The sequence below is a fragment of the Thunnus albacares genome, chromosome 12 (assembly GCF_914725855.1).
Source record: "Thunnus albacares chromosome 12, fThuAlb1.1, whole genome shotgun sequence".
NCBI lineage: Eukaryota > Metazoa > Chordata > Actinopteri > Scombriformes > Scombridae > Thunnus > Thunnus albacares.
This window is the reverse complement of record NC_058117.1, coordinates 31246582-31259034: the sequence shown is the minus strand read 5'-3', so window position 1 is coordinate 31259034 and position 12453 is coordinate 31246582. Positions and strand designations below refer to the sequence as shown.

The window sequence follows — 12453 nt, the reverse complement described above, 5'->3', positions numbered from 1 at the left end:
CTTTCTTAATGTGATGTTAAATAAAGCTGAATATGTGTGTTTGACTGACTAAAGATGAACTTTCACCTTGTTACTGTGAGTCTGTTCTGAGTTTGTTTGCCAGGTTCAGGGATCACAAAACTACAGCGTTGAGTAATCGGAGAGTCCAGAACCAGTTTAGAAACTCAGCTCAGTGACTTTTGTTCAACGTGTGAAATATATGAATATATTCTAGGAGGGTGAAACTGTCACTACACTACGGGCTTCTTTTTGTTTCACTATATGCAGCCGTCTTTCTACAGTCCACTCAAATCCAGATTATCTGTGACCTCTGACCTTTTGTGGGGGTCTTTGGAGTCGTTAGAAGGTTGTTTTAATATAAGATACCACCTCGCATTTTGTTAAAAGTTGCAGGTTAAGGGTTTATCTTTTGTTTGGAGAGGAAAAAAGTTCATACACCTTGAAACATTGACACCATTTTTAATTCGAAGAGTCTGCAAAGCGTCTGATGCAGGAGGAAAATATAAAAATATAAAAAGTATTTGAAAAATGAAATAAAATAATAGAATAACAAATCCATGCTTGAGATAGTAATTACTGATTAAATAAAGAGAAAAATAATATTAAGTTATTAATCTTCATCATCAGCTGGGCGTTAAAGCTCTGACAGTCAGAAGTATTTTTTCCTAATCAGTAAAACATTAAAAAAAAAACAACACAACTATCTTAAATTAAAAAGACAACTATAAATGTGCAGAAGTTGTCAATTAAAATAAAATAAATACAAACAAACAAACAGAAACCTTCACTGATTACAGACCAGCCGCCAGCTCAGTGAATTATGGTCCTTGTAGTTCTTCAAGTCTCTGTTTTGAACAGGCAGCGTTAAACAAAGCGGACTGTGCTGCATTTAAGGTTATATTAGTTATTATTTCTGATACTTAATAAACCAAATAATTCATAATTATTCATAAGAGATGTTTGTTGCAGCCTCGATGTTCTGAATTCTGTTTCAGACATGAAAACTTGACAATATTAATATCTAAAAAACTAATCAATGGTTAATGTAAAGTCCTCAGCTGCTCCAGTCTGTGTTTCAGCTCTCTGCTCCTCTTCCTCAGCTCGTCCTTCATCGCTCGCAGCCTCTTCTCGTCCTCTTGGATCTCCACGATGAACTCTGTGGCCTTTTTCAGGATCACCACCTTAGCCGCCTTCTCGTTGTTAGCCACCGCCGGGATCTGGTCCCTCAGCGACAGGAAGCTCATCCTGAGCTCGTTCCTGCGCTGCCTCTCCAGCACGTTGTGAGTCCTGCGTTTGTCGTCGCTGTCGTCGCCGTCTGACGCCGGGCTCCAGCACTTGCGGCTGCTGCTCTGCCTCAGCGCCGCGCAGGCGCCCTCCGACTTTACCCGTTTCCCAGCAGGCTGTTCGTGGGTCGCTGAGGGCTGCTGGGCGGCGTAGTTGTGTTGGTGCATGTTGATGTGAGAGCGCTTCAGGACCAGCGGGGAGGCGTCCGGTCTGCTGCGCACGTCACACCGCCGCGACAACTTTCTCCTGTCCACTGTCACCACGTCGATCTCTTCATCCTCCTCCTCCTCCTCCTCCTCTTCCTCCTCCTCCTCCTCACACTGCTCTTCTTCTTCTTCTTCTGGGGGAATAAAAAGGAGAACATTCTGGTTTAATGGATTGCTTCAACATTTTGGGAAATGAGCTTATTCACTTTAGTATGAAGAATACAAACACGCGGAGTCAGCGGGCCTGAATCTGTCGATATTGACCATCCAGATCCTCGAAAGCTCACTAATTAACACTTTATATCTACTAAAATAAGTCTTGACTAACCCTTTAAGTGCTGAGTGATACAACTGACGTCTTATAACCCACCTGATTCACTGTCGCTGCTGCTGAGTGGCGGTGAGTCGAGACACACTTCTGATCCCACCTCCGCTGCTGCTGCATCGCGGCTCTTCTCGCTCAGCGCAGAGTACGGGAACACCACGGAGGGGTCGATGCAGTCAGTCACCACTGCGGGGAAGTCTTGCAGGTACTCTGTGTTCCCCTGGGGGACGCCCACCTGCTGATCACCTGTGCTGTCTGTGTCGTTGTTGTTGTTGTTGTTGTTGGAGGACTCCCGGCGGGCTCGCAGCGACGCCAGCCTCTCAGACACCGCCTTCTCCAGCTTGGTGGCGGCGGCGAAGCTGCTGCTCCACATGCAGTCTTGGATGATGAAGGACTGCAGGAAGGCCGCAGAGGGGTTGCATTCCTCGCCCAGCAGGTCGGACACAGCCTCCAGGTGTTCGGCGGCGGACAGCGGGACGTCAGACAGAGACGGTCTGCGGCTGGGTGACAGAGGAGGCGTCGGCAGCAGCTCGAACTTCTTCCAGATGTCCTCGCTGGGGCCTGGCAGGAGCTGGCTGCGTGGAGGAGGGTAGAAGTCCTCCTCCTCGCCGTGCAGGAAAAAGCAGGGCTGGACTGTGTCGTAGTCGTAATCGTAGTTCATGGTGGACATGGGTAAGACCGGCGGCATTATGGCTGCCTGTGGAGGAACAAAACATTAGGTTAGACTGCAAGTTTTACCAGACAGGACCGTAATGAGCCCTTCTTTAGTTGATACTCTAATTTTATTTGAAAAATGTTCAACAAGCTCCACTTTGAAGTGTAAATTTAAGTATAAAGTTTTGAATACATCTCCTACCACTGGCAAAACCAACATTCCCAGTTAGAGAAAGGGTGAAAATAAAGCAACTGTTTGTCTGGGGCCCCCAAATCATTAAATCCACCCCTGACAGTCACTAGGAATGAACCTAAATGTCTCAGCTAATTTCACAATTAACCTCTAAAAACTATGATATTCTGTGGTTTTAAACCCTTTAGTCAAGATTCATTTCAACGCTGAAAACATAAATCATTATAACAGAGACTGAGAATTTTGAAATTCAACAAATACTGGACTGAGAATTTGCATACAGGGGGGATACCACACAGCTGTCACAGTCCAAGTTCCTGTATGAGTATTAGAAGGTACCCACCCAGTGACACAAACATAGAGTATGTTAAATTCACATCTGAGCACCATGGAAGAAGAAGTGGACATGAACTTAATAAGCTTTAAAGTTCTGACAGTAAAACTTCTCGGCAGTAGAGCAGTAACACAAAACTTCATTCAAGATGCTATTAGTTTAGTATTATTTCGTTCATGGTTAAAGGTTAACACCACAAAATATGAATGAAATACCAAAACTCTTTATCAGTAGAGAACATTCTTCAATTCGGCGTGTTAAAAAGTACAAAAACGTCACTAATTAAAAAAAAAGAAAATGTGAAATCTGTTAATGAGCGTCTCTGTCGCTGCTTGGTGTTCAATATGATGGAGACTTTCATAACTAACATTTAGAAAAACTTCCAGGTATAATTAAAACAGTCAGATCAGATAGAAGATCAAACATGCACAAAGACACATGAATAACAGGGGAGATTAACACCACATTAATATTACTCCAACGTAAATACAGCAGTACAGCAGTCACACAAAACTTCATTCAAGAAAGTTAAGTTTAAGTTTCTTTAGTTTATCATTGAAGGCTGACAGCATGAAATAGAACTTAAATACAAATATTCATTATCAGAAGAGGAAACTCTACAATCCGGCATATAGAAACACACCAGGAGGTTCTTGTGAAAAAACAAACAAACAAAACAAAACAGTGAAAGCATGTAAAAGGTTAATAAACTCCCCGACCGCTCCCCTCTTCATCTCACCACCGTTAGTTCAGTTTGTAACTATGGTAAAGACTAAATTTAGGGGTAAATCCGGTATATTTTCTAGATGGATTTAACGATAAGTTTTGGCCTAACAGAAGAAAACAAAGTATTGATTATAACAACCGTTAACTGCTATTTAAACTCACCGTTATGACTCCCAGAGTAAACTTGACAGAACCGATGTGAAAATAAATTAGCAAAAATCCAAAGTGTGTCAGTGGATATAAATTAAATCTTCAGACAGGGGTTTTTATCCACCGGAGCACGTCTGTGAAGAATACCTCCTCTTTCAATCAATAATCAATAACGTCGGTCAGTCAATCAGCCCGTGACGCTCCGCGGTGTAGTCTAAGCGTGATTCACCGCAGCCAGCTGCCTCACAGACATTTAATACTCCAGCTCGTGCCTCATTTCGTCTTCATCCGCACACACAGCAATTTTTTCGCGCCAATTGTAAGCTACGTAGTTAACAAAAACGAACCATGAGCGTGTTTGAGGCAACTTAAAAAATGACTCCGGCACCTGTTTTGTTAGAAAGTGTTAAGTTTATAAATGATGACGCGTTCAAACGGAGGTATAAGACGCCCTGGATATAGGAACTATTTTACTCCGCGGATGAGTAATCAAACTATTCAGCGTAGTGAGGTCAGATGACTGTAAATGATGCAGAGGCAGCGAGTTCCGGTAAATCAGGTCTCATTCAAGAGATTAAATCATGGAAAATAAATAAATAAAAACAAACAACATAAATAAACGAGATACAAGAAAATAACAAAACAAACTCAAATAAAATCAGAAAAAAGACAATAAATGAATAAAAACTAAAATAAAATAAAATCTCTGCAAACTTTGGACCAAAAAATAAAGCTGCTATAAATGAAAATATAAGTGAAAATCTATTTTTTTCTATTCCCTCTTATTCTGTCCACCACCCTGCTATGTGTGTGTCTGTGTGTGTGTCTGTCTGTAAGAGGTGGACAAAATAACAGAAACCCATATCAATGCAGAAGACCTGAAAATAAAGCTAATTGATGAATCTATTCATCTTGTTTTTTACTTTTTAAAGTCTTTATCAGGATCATTTTGGTCATTTTAAAGCTGTAGTTGAAGTGAATTGATTTAAAAGAAAGAAATATATATTTATTGCAAGAATGCACAAATTAAAGATCAAGTTGTTTACACTGCATATGTTTTGCATTCTTACAATTTATATATATTTATGTTTTAAAAAAGTCTAAAAGGAAAGAAAAAATGAAGAGATATGCTCAGATATTACCTAAAATAAATAAACTATGACACAAATACATTAAAACAATGACATTAATGAATGACCAATAGTGAAGCCATCAGGATGGTGAACTCTGACCTGTTTGTCCTCGACCTTGTTTGCATATTCGCATTTATACATTTGACTTTTTTTCTTTTTTGTAAACATATATTTATAATTATTTTATTGGTTTTTCATCCTTTACATTTATTTTTCTATCCTAATTCTTATTTTTCCTCTCAATTTCTATTTTTCCACACAGGTCTTTTAGCACAGGAGCGCGACACACTGCATTATTTAAGTATCTTATGTGACAAATAAACCTTTGAGTTCTGTTCTGCTGCTGTCAGATGTAAAACCTTCACACTGCTGCTCTCTGCTGACTGCAACGACTCACTGCTTCAGTCTACAGTCATTCTTGTTTTTTTGTTCTTCTCTCTTCAGTTGTGCATTTTCTTGTGTGTTATTTGTTAATTTTTTCTGTACATGTTACTTGTTGCTGTTTACATTTTAATGTAAAGCACGTTGAATTTGAGTCAAATAATGACATGTGCAACATTAATAAGAAATGCTTTGTGTTGTAATGATGTTACTGTTGAGAATAAAACCTTTACACTGCTGCCCTCTGGTGGCTGCGACAACACACTGCTTCAAACAACAGGAATACTATAATACCATGCAGCAGCACTAGTAGTAGTAGTAGTAAAAGTAAAAAATAGTGATGTGATGGAAAATAAGTACATCTGCTCAAGTACTGGACAATTTTGAGATAATTGTACTTGAGTATTTCCATTTTATGAGACCTGATAGTTCTACTCCATTGCATTTATTTGACAACTTTAGTCATTAGTTACTTTTCAGATTAAAATTATAGATGAAATTACATATAAGATAATAAGGTACGCTTCATTGTCAAAGATTAAACCAGTGGTTCCCAGCTGTTATGGCTTGAGATCCCTTAGAAAAAAATAGTGTGCAGTTGTGTCTCCTTGTTATGCTTCAAATATTGTTTCCACCAGAAGAGGATTTCTCCTGTAAACATTTCACATGGTTTCTAAGGGGAGGGGCCCAACCCCTAGGTTGGAAACCACTGGACTAAACTAGCTAACTGTATATAAAGTAGTTGAAACTAGCTCCACCTCCAGCAGCTACAACAGTAACATGCTGCTCTAACACTGATGCTTCACTATTAATAATCTGATGATGTCATTTATAATAATATATCTGCCACAGGGGATGATTTTCTGCAAAACAAAAGTCAATTTGGTTGATAATAGTTCTCTACTTTCACAGGATTTTAAATGCAGGTCTTTTACTTGTAATTGAGTATTTTTAGATTGTCGTGTTGCTACTTTTAAGTAAAAGTCAAGTCAATTTTATTTATATAGCCCAGTATCACAAATCATTTACAGTCTGTACAGCAATACATCCTCTGTCCTTAGACCTTCGATTTGAAGAAGAAAAAACACCCTAAAACTCCTTTAACAGGGGAAAAGATGGAAGAAACCTCAGGAAGAGCGACAGAGGAGGATCCCTCTTCCAGGACAGACAAGCAGGAAATAGATGTTGTGTGTATAGAATAGAACAAGAAAGACAAATTACAGAAATACAACGTGGACAAACAGGATGACAAGATTTAAAAAAATATATGAAGAATGTGATGAAGAGGACAAAGAGCAGCCAGGTGCCACCAGAACAGAATAAGACCTGAGCCACATGACCTCCATCAACATGGAGACCTGACAGGAGGACAGATCACACATGCACACAGAGGAGACTCACATCACACCATCACATACACGAGAGAAGAGACAAGAAAACTTATTATTCACACAGGAGAGAGAGAAAGATGAAGACGTCATTCAGAGAGAGAGAGAGAGAGAGATATGAGGTGAGGCTGAACTCCTGCAGGATGAGGAACCAGATCCAAAACCTCAGAAAACGGCAGCAACAGCCAGGGAAGCAGAGGGGGTTCAGGATAGGTGCTGGTCCAGCAAGAGATGCCTGAGAGACAAGAGAGGACAGGAAGAAAGAAGAGAGAAAAGAGAGGAGCTCTCATGCCTTTAGAACAAACATACAGGAGGTTAGAGCGATGAAATGGTGTGGCAAGTCTAGCTGCTACCGTGAGTTCACTCGGCATATAACACCAAGACGACAGATCAGTTACAGAGAACTCCTTTTATTCTCTGCTGCATGCACATACTTCAATATAAACATTGGAGGAATTTGTGCATTCAAATATTTTTATGATTTTATGGGGGGAATTATGAATTATTATTGTGCACAACTCCAACATGAAATTATTCAGCCAGTGACATAACTCATATTAGAGTATGTATATTAATAGGGAAATAGTCCTCCTTGTTGGACACACAAGAGAGGTCTATTAGAATTATGATTGTTATTAATCCTAATTACAATTCTGCAAGGGTATAGGTCTTTTAAGGTGAAGTGACTGAGATGCAAGCACAAGAAAACACAATCAAGTCCACTTCAGTTACATGCACATTTATTACTAATGCTACAGCTACAAGTACTAAACACTACAACATTTTACAAACAAGACACAAGAGGGAAAGGGTAACTGGCACACAAGGCTATGGCTAGTGAATGAGTTGAATGCATGATATAGAGTTATCTATTGTGTAGCTGGTAGGAGAAACCTGCTAAACAGATGAGATGACTGTAGCCTGAGAAGCAGCGATTCAAATCAACGGTACAACAGCTTAGGTCAGAATTGCCAATTGAAATTACAAATCATGAAAGCACCAGGGTTTAAGCAAGTTGATGGAGGTTTTGTACGAATACTTGCTTGCACCCTGGGACGGCTTCTTGTGGAGAATGGAGTCCGATGTGCGGGGGTGAGGAGCTGGAGTCTGGATCTGAGTGAGTAGGCCAGTCCAGACTTGAAAAGTTCCCATTGGGAGACAGCTCCTGGTTTGTGCTCTCATGCTCTCCTAGGTTTGATCCTCAACTCGTGACTCCAGATTCAGAAGATGCTCTGAGTCACATCTTCAGACTAGCAAACTGCAAGCTTTTCACCGGCATGGCAGAAAGCAAGAAGAACCAGCAACCGGCATCAAGCAGCCTTAAAGAGCAGCCTAAGAACAGCTGCCTAAAAAGGCTTAAAAACAGCAAACAGCAGCCAACAGTCTAAAAAAAGGGGCCAAGAGTCTCAGATAAGACACTGTTTTAAAGTTTCAGTCTGCCCGCCCAGAAGGTGCATCCTGGCCAATCCCAGGGGTTGCAGGGTTCTGGGGGAGCAGAGTCAGTCGCCCCCTGTCCAAGGACAGGCGAGTACAGTTCCTGAATATGGTTACTCCATTAAACAAAGTATTTACAATTTAACAATTGCATGATTCCTAATTTTGCAATTTGGATAGTAGCTTTAGCATTCTGACAGTGAAACAAGCAGAGTGGTACTAAACATGATAGTGTTATCATGGATGATGGAATTATGTTAATGGTACATGTCCTGGCTTAAAGGCAATGTAATAAAAGTCAAACTAAAGTACATAACAACACGTACTATGATAGACACACATACTGACATACAACAACAATTATCCTTACACAAGATCCAAAACTACATTTGTAAGTCCATGAGTTTTACAGTCCTTTGTTCTTCTTGATCTGACTGCAAACAGCAGGGGTCCATGTCATTTGAGGGTGTGTGTGCGCGTGCAAATGGGCATGGCATATAGTGCAGCATGTCTTGTGCCGGTTTGCCCAGTGATCAGTTCTTGGGTTGGTCACTCAAGTCCTGAATCAAAATTCACAGTGGGATTAAAGTTTGGTGCCAGTTTGTCTCTGTGTGTGATTGGCTCTTAGGTGGGGGTTGTTTATCAAAATGGTGCTCTCAATTCACACAGGGGTGCGAATTGGTCTTCCTATCTTGCTGGCTCTTGTAGCTTGAAAGATCAAAGATGGTTTGGGTCAGTGGTCTGGTTTGGTGACTATGCAGGAGATGGCAGGGGGGGGGGTCTGGTTCTGGCTCTCACTTTATGGACCAGCATTCCTTGGGTGTAGAAGAAAGAGCTGGTCTGTTGTTTGAGGCTTGTGCTGTCTGCATTCGAAACATGCAGGGACTTTATCCTACAACATTAAAGCCACCATGTGCCTGCTGTTGCCTGGCTTCTTCTGGCACATGCGGTTGAGTCTCTGGAGTCCCTCAGTCTCACCAAATAATAGTTTTGGCCCTTGCCAAACAACCCTGACAGACAGCCTGTCTGTCTTTGTGGTGTGCAGCAGTCATCTGAGGCCCAGCACGCCACTGCATTTGAAAGGGAGAGTACAATTAGTTAACAAGCACCAGCTGTGCAAATCAACTCACCTGGCACTGCTCCCCTGAGCCATCTCCACACCTCTCTCTCCTGTAGCTGAACACCGACCACGCCCACCCCCACAAATGGTTATAAGAACAGCTGCAATAATCAATAATCTCATCAGCAGGACAACACTTACTAAATTCATTGAGACAGAAACCGATCCGTCAGTAGGCTACAAGGTCATGAAGTATTCAATTAAAGGCGACTTGTTTTAAGTTAAGGCACAAAGATGAGTTTTGAATTTAGATTTAAAGGACTCAATAGAGTGGAGTTGAGGAACTAATTTTGTTTAATCTTATCAACCTTCTTGCAGAAAAAGTCTAGAAACTCACGAGCCATGACAGGTGAGCAGCTAATAGACGGATGCTTATAAGTTTAGCTACAGTGTCAAAGAGAAATCTAGGATTGTGTTTATTATTACTGATTAAACAAGAGAAATATGTTGTTTTTGCAGCAGATAGAGCACGCTGGTATTTCAATAAACAGTCATGCCAGAAGAGATAAAAAAACTCAAATTTTCCAATTCCAACTTCCTCCACCATTGGAAAGTCAACACATTTACTCAAGTACTGTATTTCAGTACAAATTGGAGGTACTTTTACTTTACTTGAGTATTTCAAATTTCAAGTTACTTTTAACTTCTACTACACTTCATTTCAGAGGGAAATGCTGCACTTTTTAGTAGCAGCAGTAATAGTAGTAGTATTAGTAGTAGTAGTATGGAAAGCCATGTGAGCATTTATTCCATATCCTTGATATCAAATGTCAGTATCCTCCACTGGTTTCGGCCTTTGTAAGCACCAGTTGGACATTTGGTCGCACTAGTTCAGCATTTTGTTGTACTAGTTGAACAGAAACTCTTACTAGTTATGCTTTTTCAGCAACTAGTGGCAATTTTGTCCAACAAGTTCCAACAGAAGCCTTTCTAGTGACCCAGAGCGCTGCACTAGTAGCACCAAAGTCCCAACTAGTCCGCTTTTTGATGCACTAGTGGCCCCCTGGACAGAACTAGCAATGCTGAAAGTCTTAGTTAACTAGTGAGCTGCAAAAGCTCTGACATGTTAACTAGTCAAGCACCTATTTACCTCCCTAGTTAACTAGTGAGAACCAAATACTGCTAATTAAAGCCTTGACGAAGGCTTTAATTATTTCAATTCAATTCATTGGATTGAGAGAGAAAGGAGGGGAGAGGGGAAGGTAGGTCTCGAGAAAGGTTCAGTAAGTGAACCAATACTCAATAGTTCATTGGTTCTCTTACTTAACCTTTATCTAATTTTGTTGCTCATCACATCAGACCATTAGTTGAAAGCTCCCATCATTTCTAAAAGACTCTGGGCACTTCATAACTCAACTCCCTGAAGTGACATACCACAGTGGTGATCTTCTCCTGCCCACTATGGATGTCGCCAGCCTTTATACCAATATTCCACACTCATCAGGTTTGTGCTCTGAGGATTTTTCTTGAAGTCAGGCCAGAGAAGATTACTCCAACTAATTTCCTGGTTGATATGAAATTGTTTTGACAAAAAATTACTTTCTTTATGGTGAAGATTTCTTCCTCCAGACACACGGCACTGCTATGCAAACCTTTTTATGTGTTGGTTTGAACACTAATATGTGTACAATAATAATCCATTCTCACAATGCATTATGTTTTGGAAACAATATTGATATTGACGACATATTTCTGATTTGGAATGGTTCTAACTGTGATCTCCAGGCTTTTTCACAGTATCTCAACAACTGTAATGATTCAATTGAATTCAATATAAAATGTGACAGTCACAAAGTTACAAGTTACACATGGGTAATCTATAATGGGAGATACATTTACACCACGCTCTTCACCAAACCCTCAGACAGAAGTCAATCTTTTACACTACTCAAGCTATCATTGTATCCCTCTCAGAAAAGGTCCGCCCTGTAGTCAGATTCTTAGGGTAGACGCATCTGCACAAGGGATGATGATTTCCAAATAGAAGCTCACAAACTCTTCTTGGATCTGGCATTTGCAAAGGCTTGTGAGAAAAACAGAAATTAATTATTTACCAAAAGTAAACCCAAAAAGCAGAAAACATTCTCTTGTGTATTTAATACTACCTGTTCACCACTTGGGTGTGAGATATGCAATATTGTGAAAAAACACTGGAACATTTTATCTGTTGATGACACTGGCAAAGAGATCTTTAACTCACTTCCACTTTTCTCTTTTTCTAGAGCAAAGGATGTTCGGAACACTCTGGTACACCCACACACAGACAACAAATCCGTCTGCCAGGGATGTTTGGACGATGCCGCCGTGTTTTCCCTTTTGAAATTGTGCTGCATGTCCTAATTGTAAAAAGGTCAACACAAAAAGAGTACAAAATTAAAAAATTGGTCACATGCATCTCTAGTGCTGTTATCTACCTTCTTGCATGTACCAAATGTGGCATCCAATATGTTGGAAAAACAAGGAGACAACTTAGATTTAGAATCAATGAACATAAAAGTGCTAAAATCTGCTGAGTTGATCCGTACACTTTGCAGATGGAAATCATTCTATTTTCGATTTTGGCATCTGTAACATTGATGATTCCTAATCGTCGTGGTGTGAATATGGATCAAATTTTACTTCTATGTGTATGCAGATATATCTTCTACCTTAAAATGTTACAACATGGTGACTTGAATGAAGAATTAGATATGACCTGTTTTCTGTGACTCAATCTTATTGACTTTCTGTACTGGTGGGTTCCATTCCCAGTGTAAAAGCTAACATTTGTATGTATATATGTCAGTATGAGTATGTGAATATGCTGATGTTATGGAATTATATCATCCTAATGTGTTTGTAATGACTTGATCTGCTAGTAATTGCCTTCATGGGTATTCAAGCCCTGGATCATTGATTAGGTGCACCTGTAGAGTAACCCACATAGGGGAGAACGGGGTAACATGAGCCACTTTTTTTTACATTTGATGATTTTACTGCAAAGTAAAAGTGTATTTGTTTCAAATAATAGTTACTATATATACCTCAGGTTGTTGTGTACCCGAGGAAACTAAATCAAGTTATCTAATTATTATGGTTTTAGAACAACAACCCATCAAAAAAAGTTAGTTCTTTGGCACAACTTA

At 40.1% G+C, this 12453-nt stretch overlaps 1 protein-coding gene across 3 annotated transcripts; it reads right to left on the bottom strand.

The window, feature by feature from the left end:
* Positions 1-442: 442 nt before the first annotated feature.
* Positions 443-4156, bottom strand: LOC122994458 (transcriptional regulator Myc-like). 3 transcript variants are annotated; one of them, XM_044369159.1, is made up of 3 exons: positions 3885-4156; positions 1861-2512; positions 443-1618 (listed from the first exon to the last, which is right to left on the bottom strand). In XM_044369159.1, the coding sequence occupies exons 2-3, from the start codon at positions 2501-2503 to the stop codon at positions 1041-1043; spliced, it is 1221 nt and encodes a 406-aa protein (XP_044225094.1). In that variant the 5' UTR covers positions 2504-2512; positions 3885-4156; the 3' UTR covers positions 443-1040. The 3 variants fall into 3 exon arrangements, with proteins under 3 accessions (XP_044225094.1, XP_044225091.1, XP_044225093.1); XM_044369156.1 differs by having other exon boundaries at positions 443-1624; positions 3885-4155; XM_044369158.1 differs by having other exon boundaries at positions 443-1621; positions 3885-4155.
* Between the last annotated feature and the right edge of the window lie 8297 nt (positions 4157-12453).

Coding starts and splice junctions, on each gene's coding strand:
- LOC122994458 (XM_044369156.1), bottom strand. CDS start 2,503: ATGCCGCCGGTCTTACCCATGTCCACCATGAACTACGATTACGACTAC. Junction 1,625..1,860: donor CAGCAGCGACAGTGAATCAG/GTGGGTTATAAG, acceptor TTATTCCCCCAG/AAGAAGAAGAAGAAGAGCAG.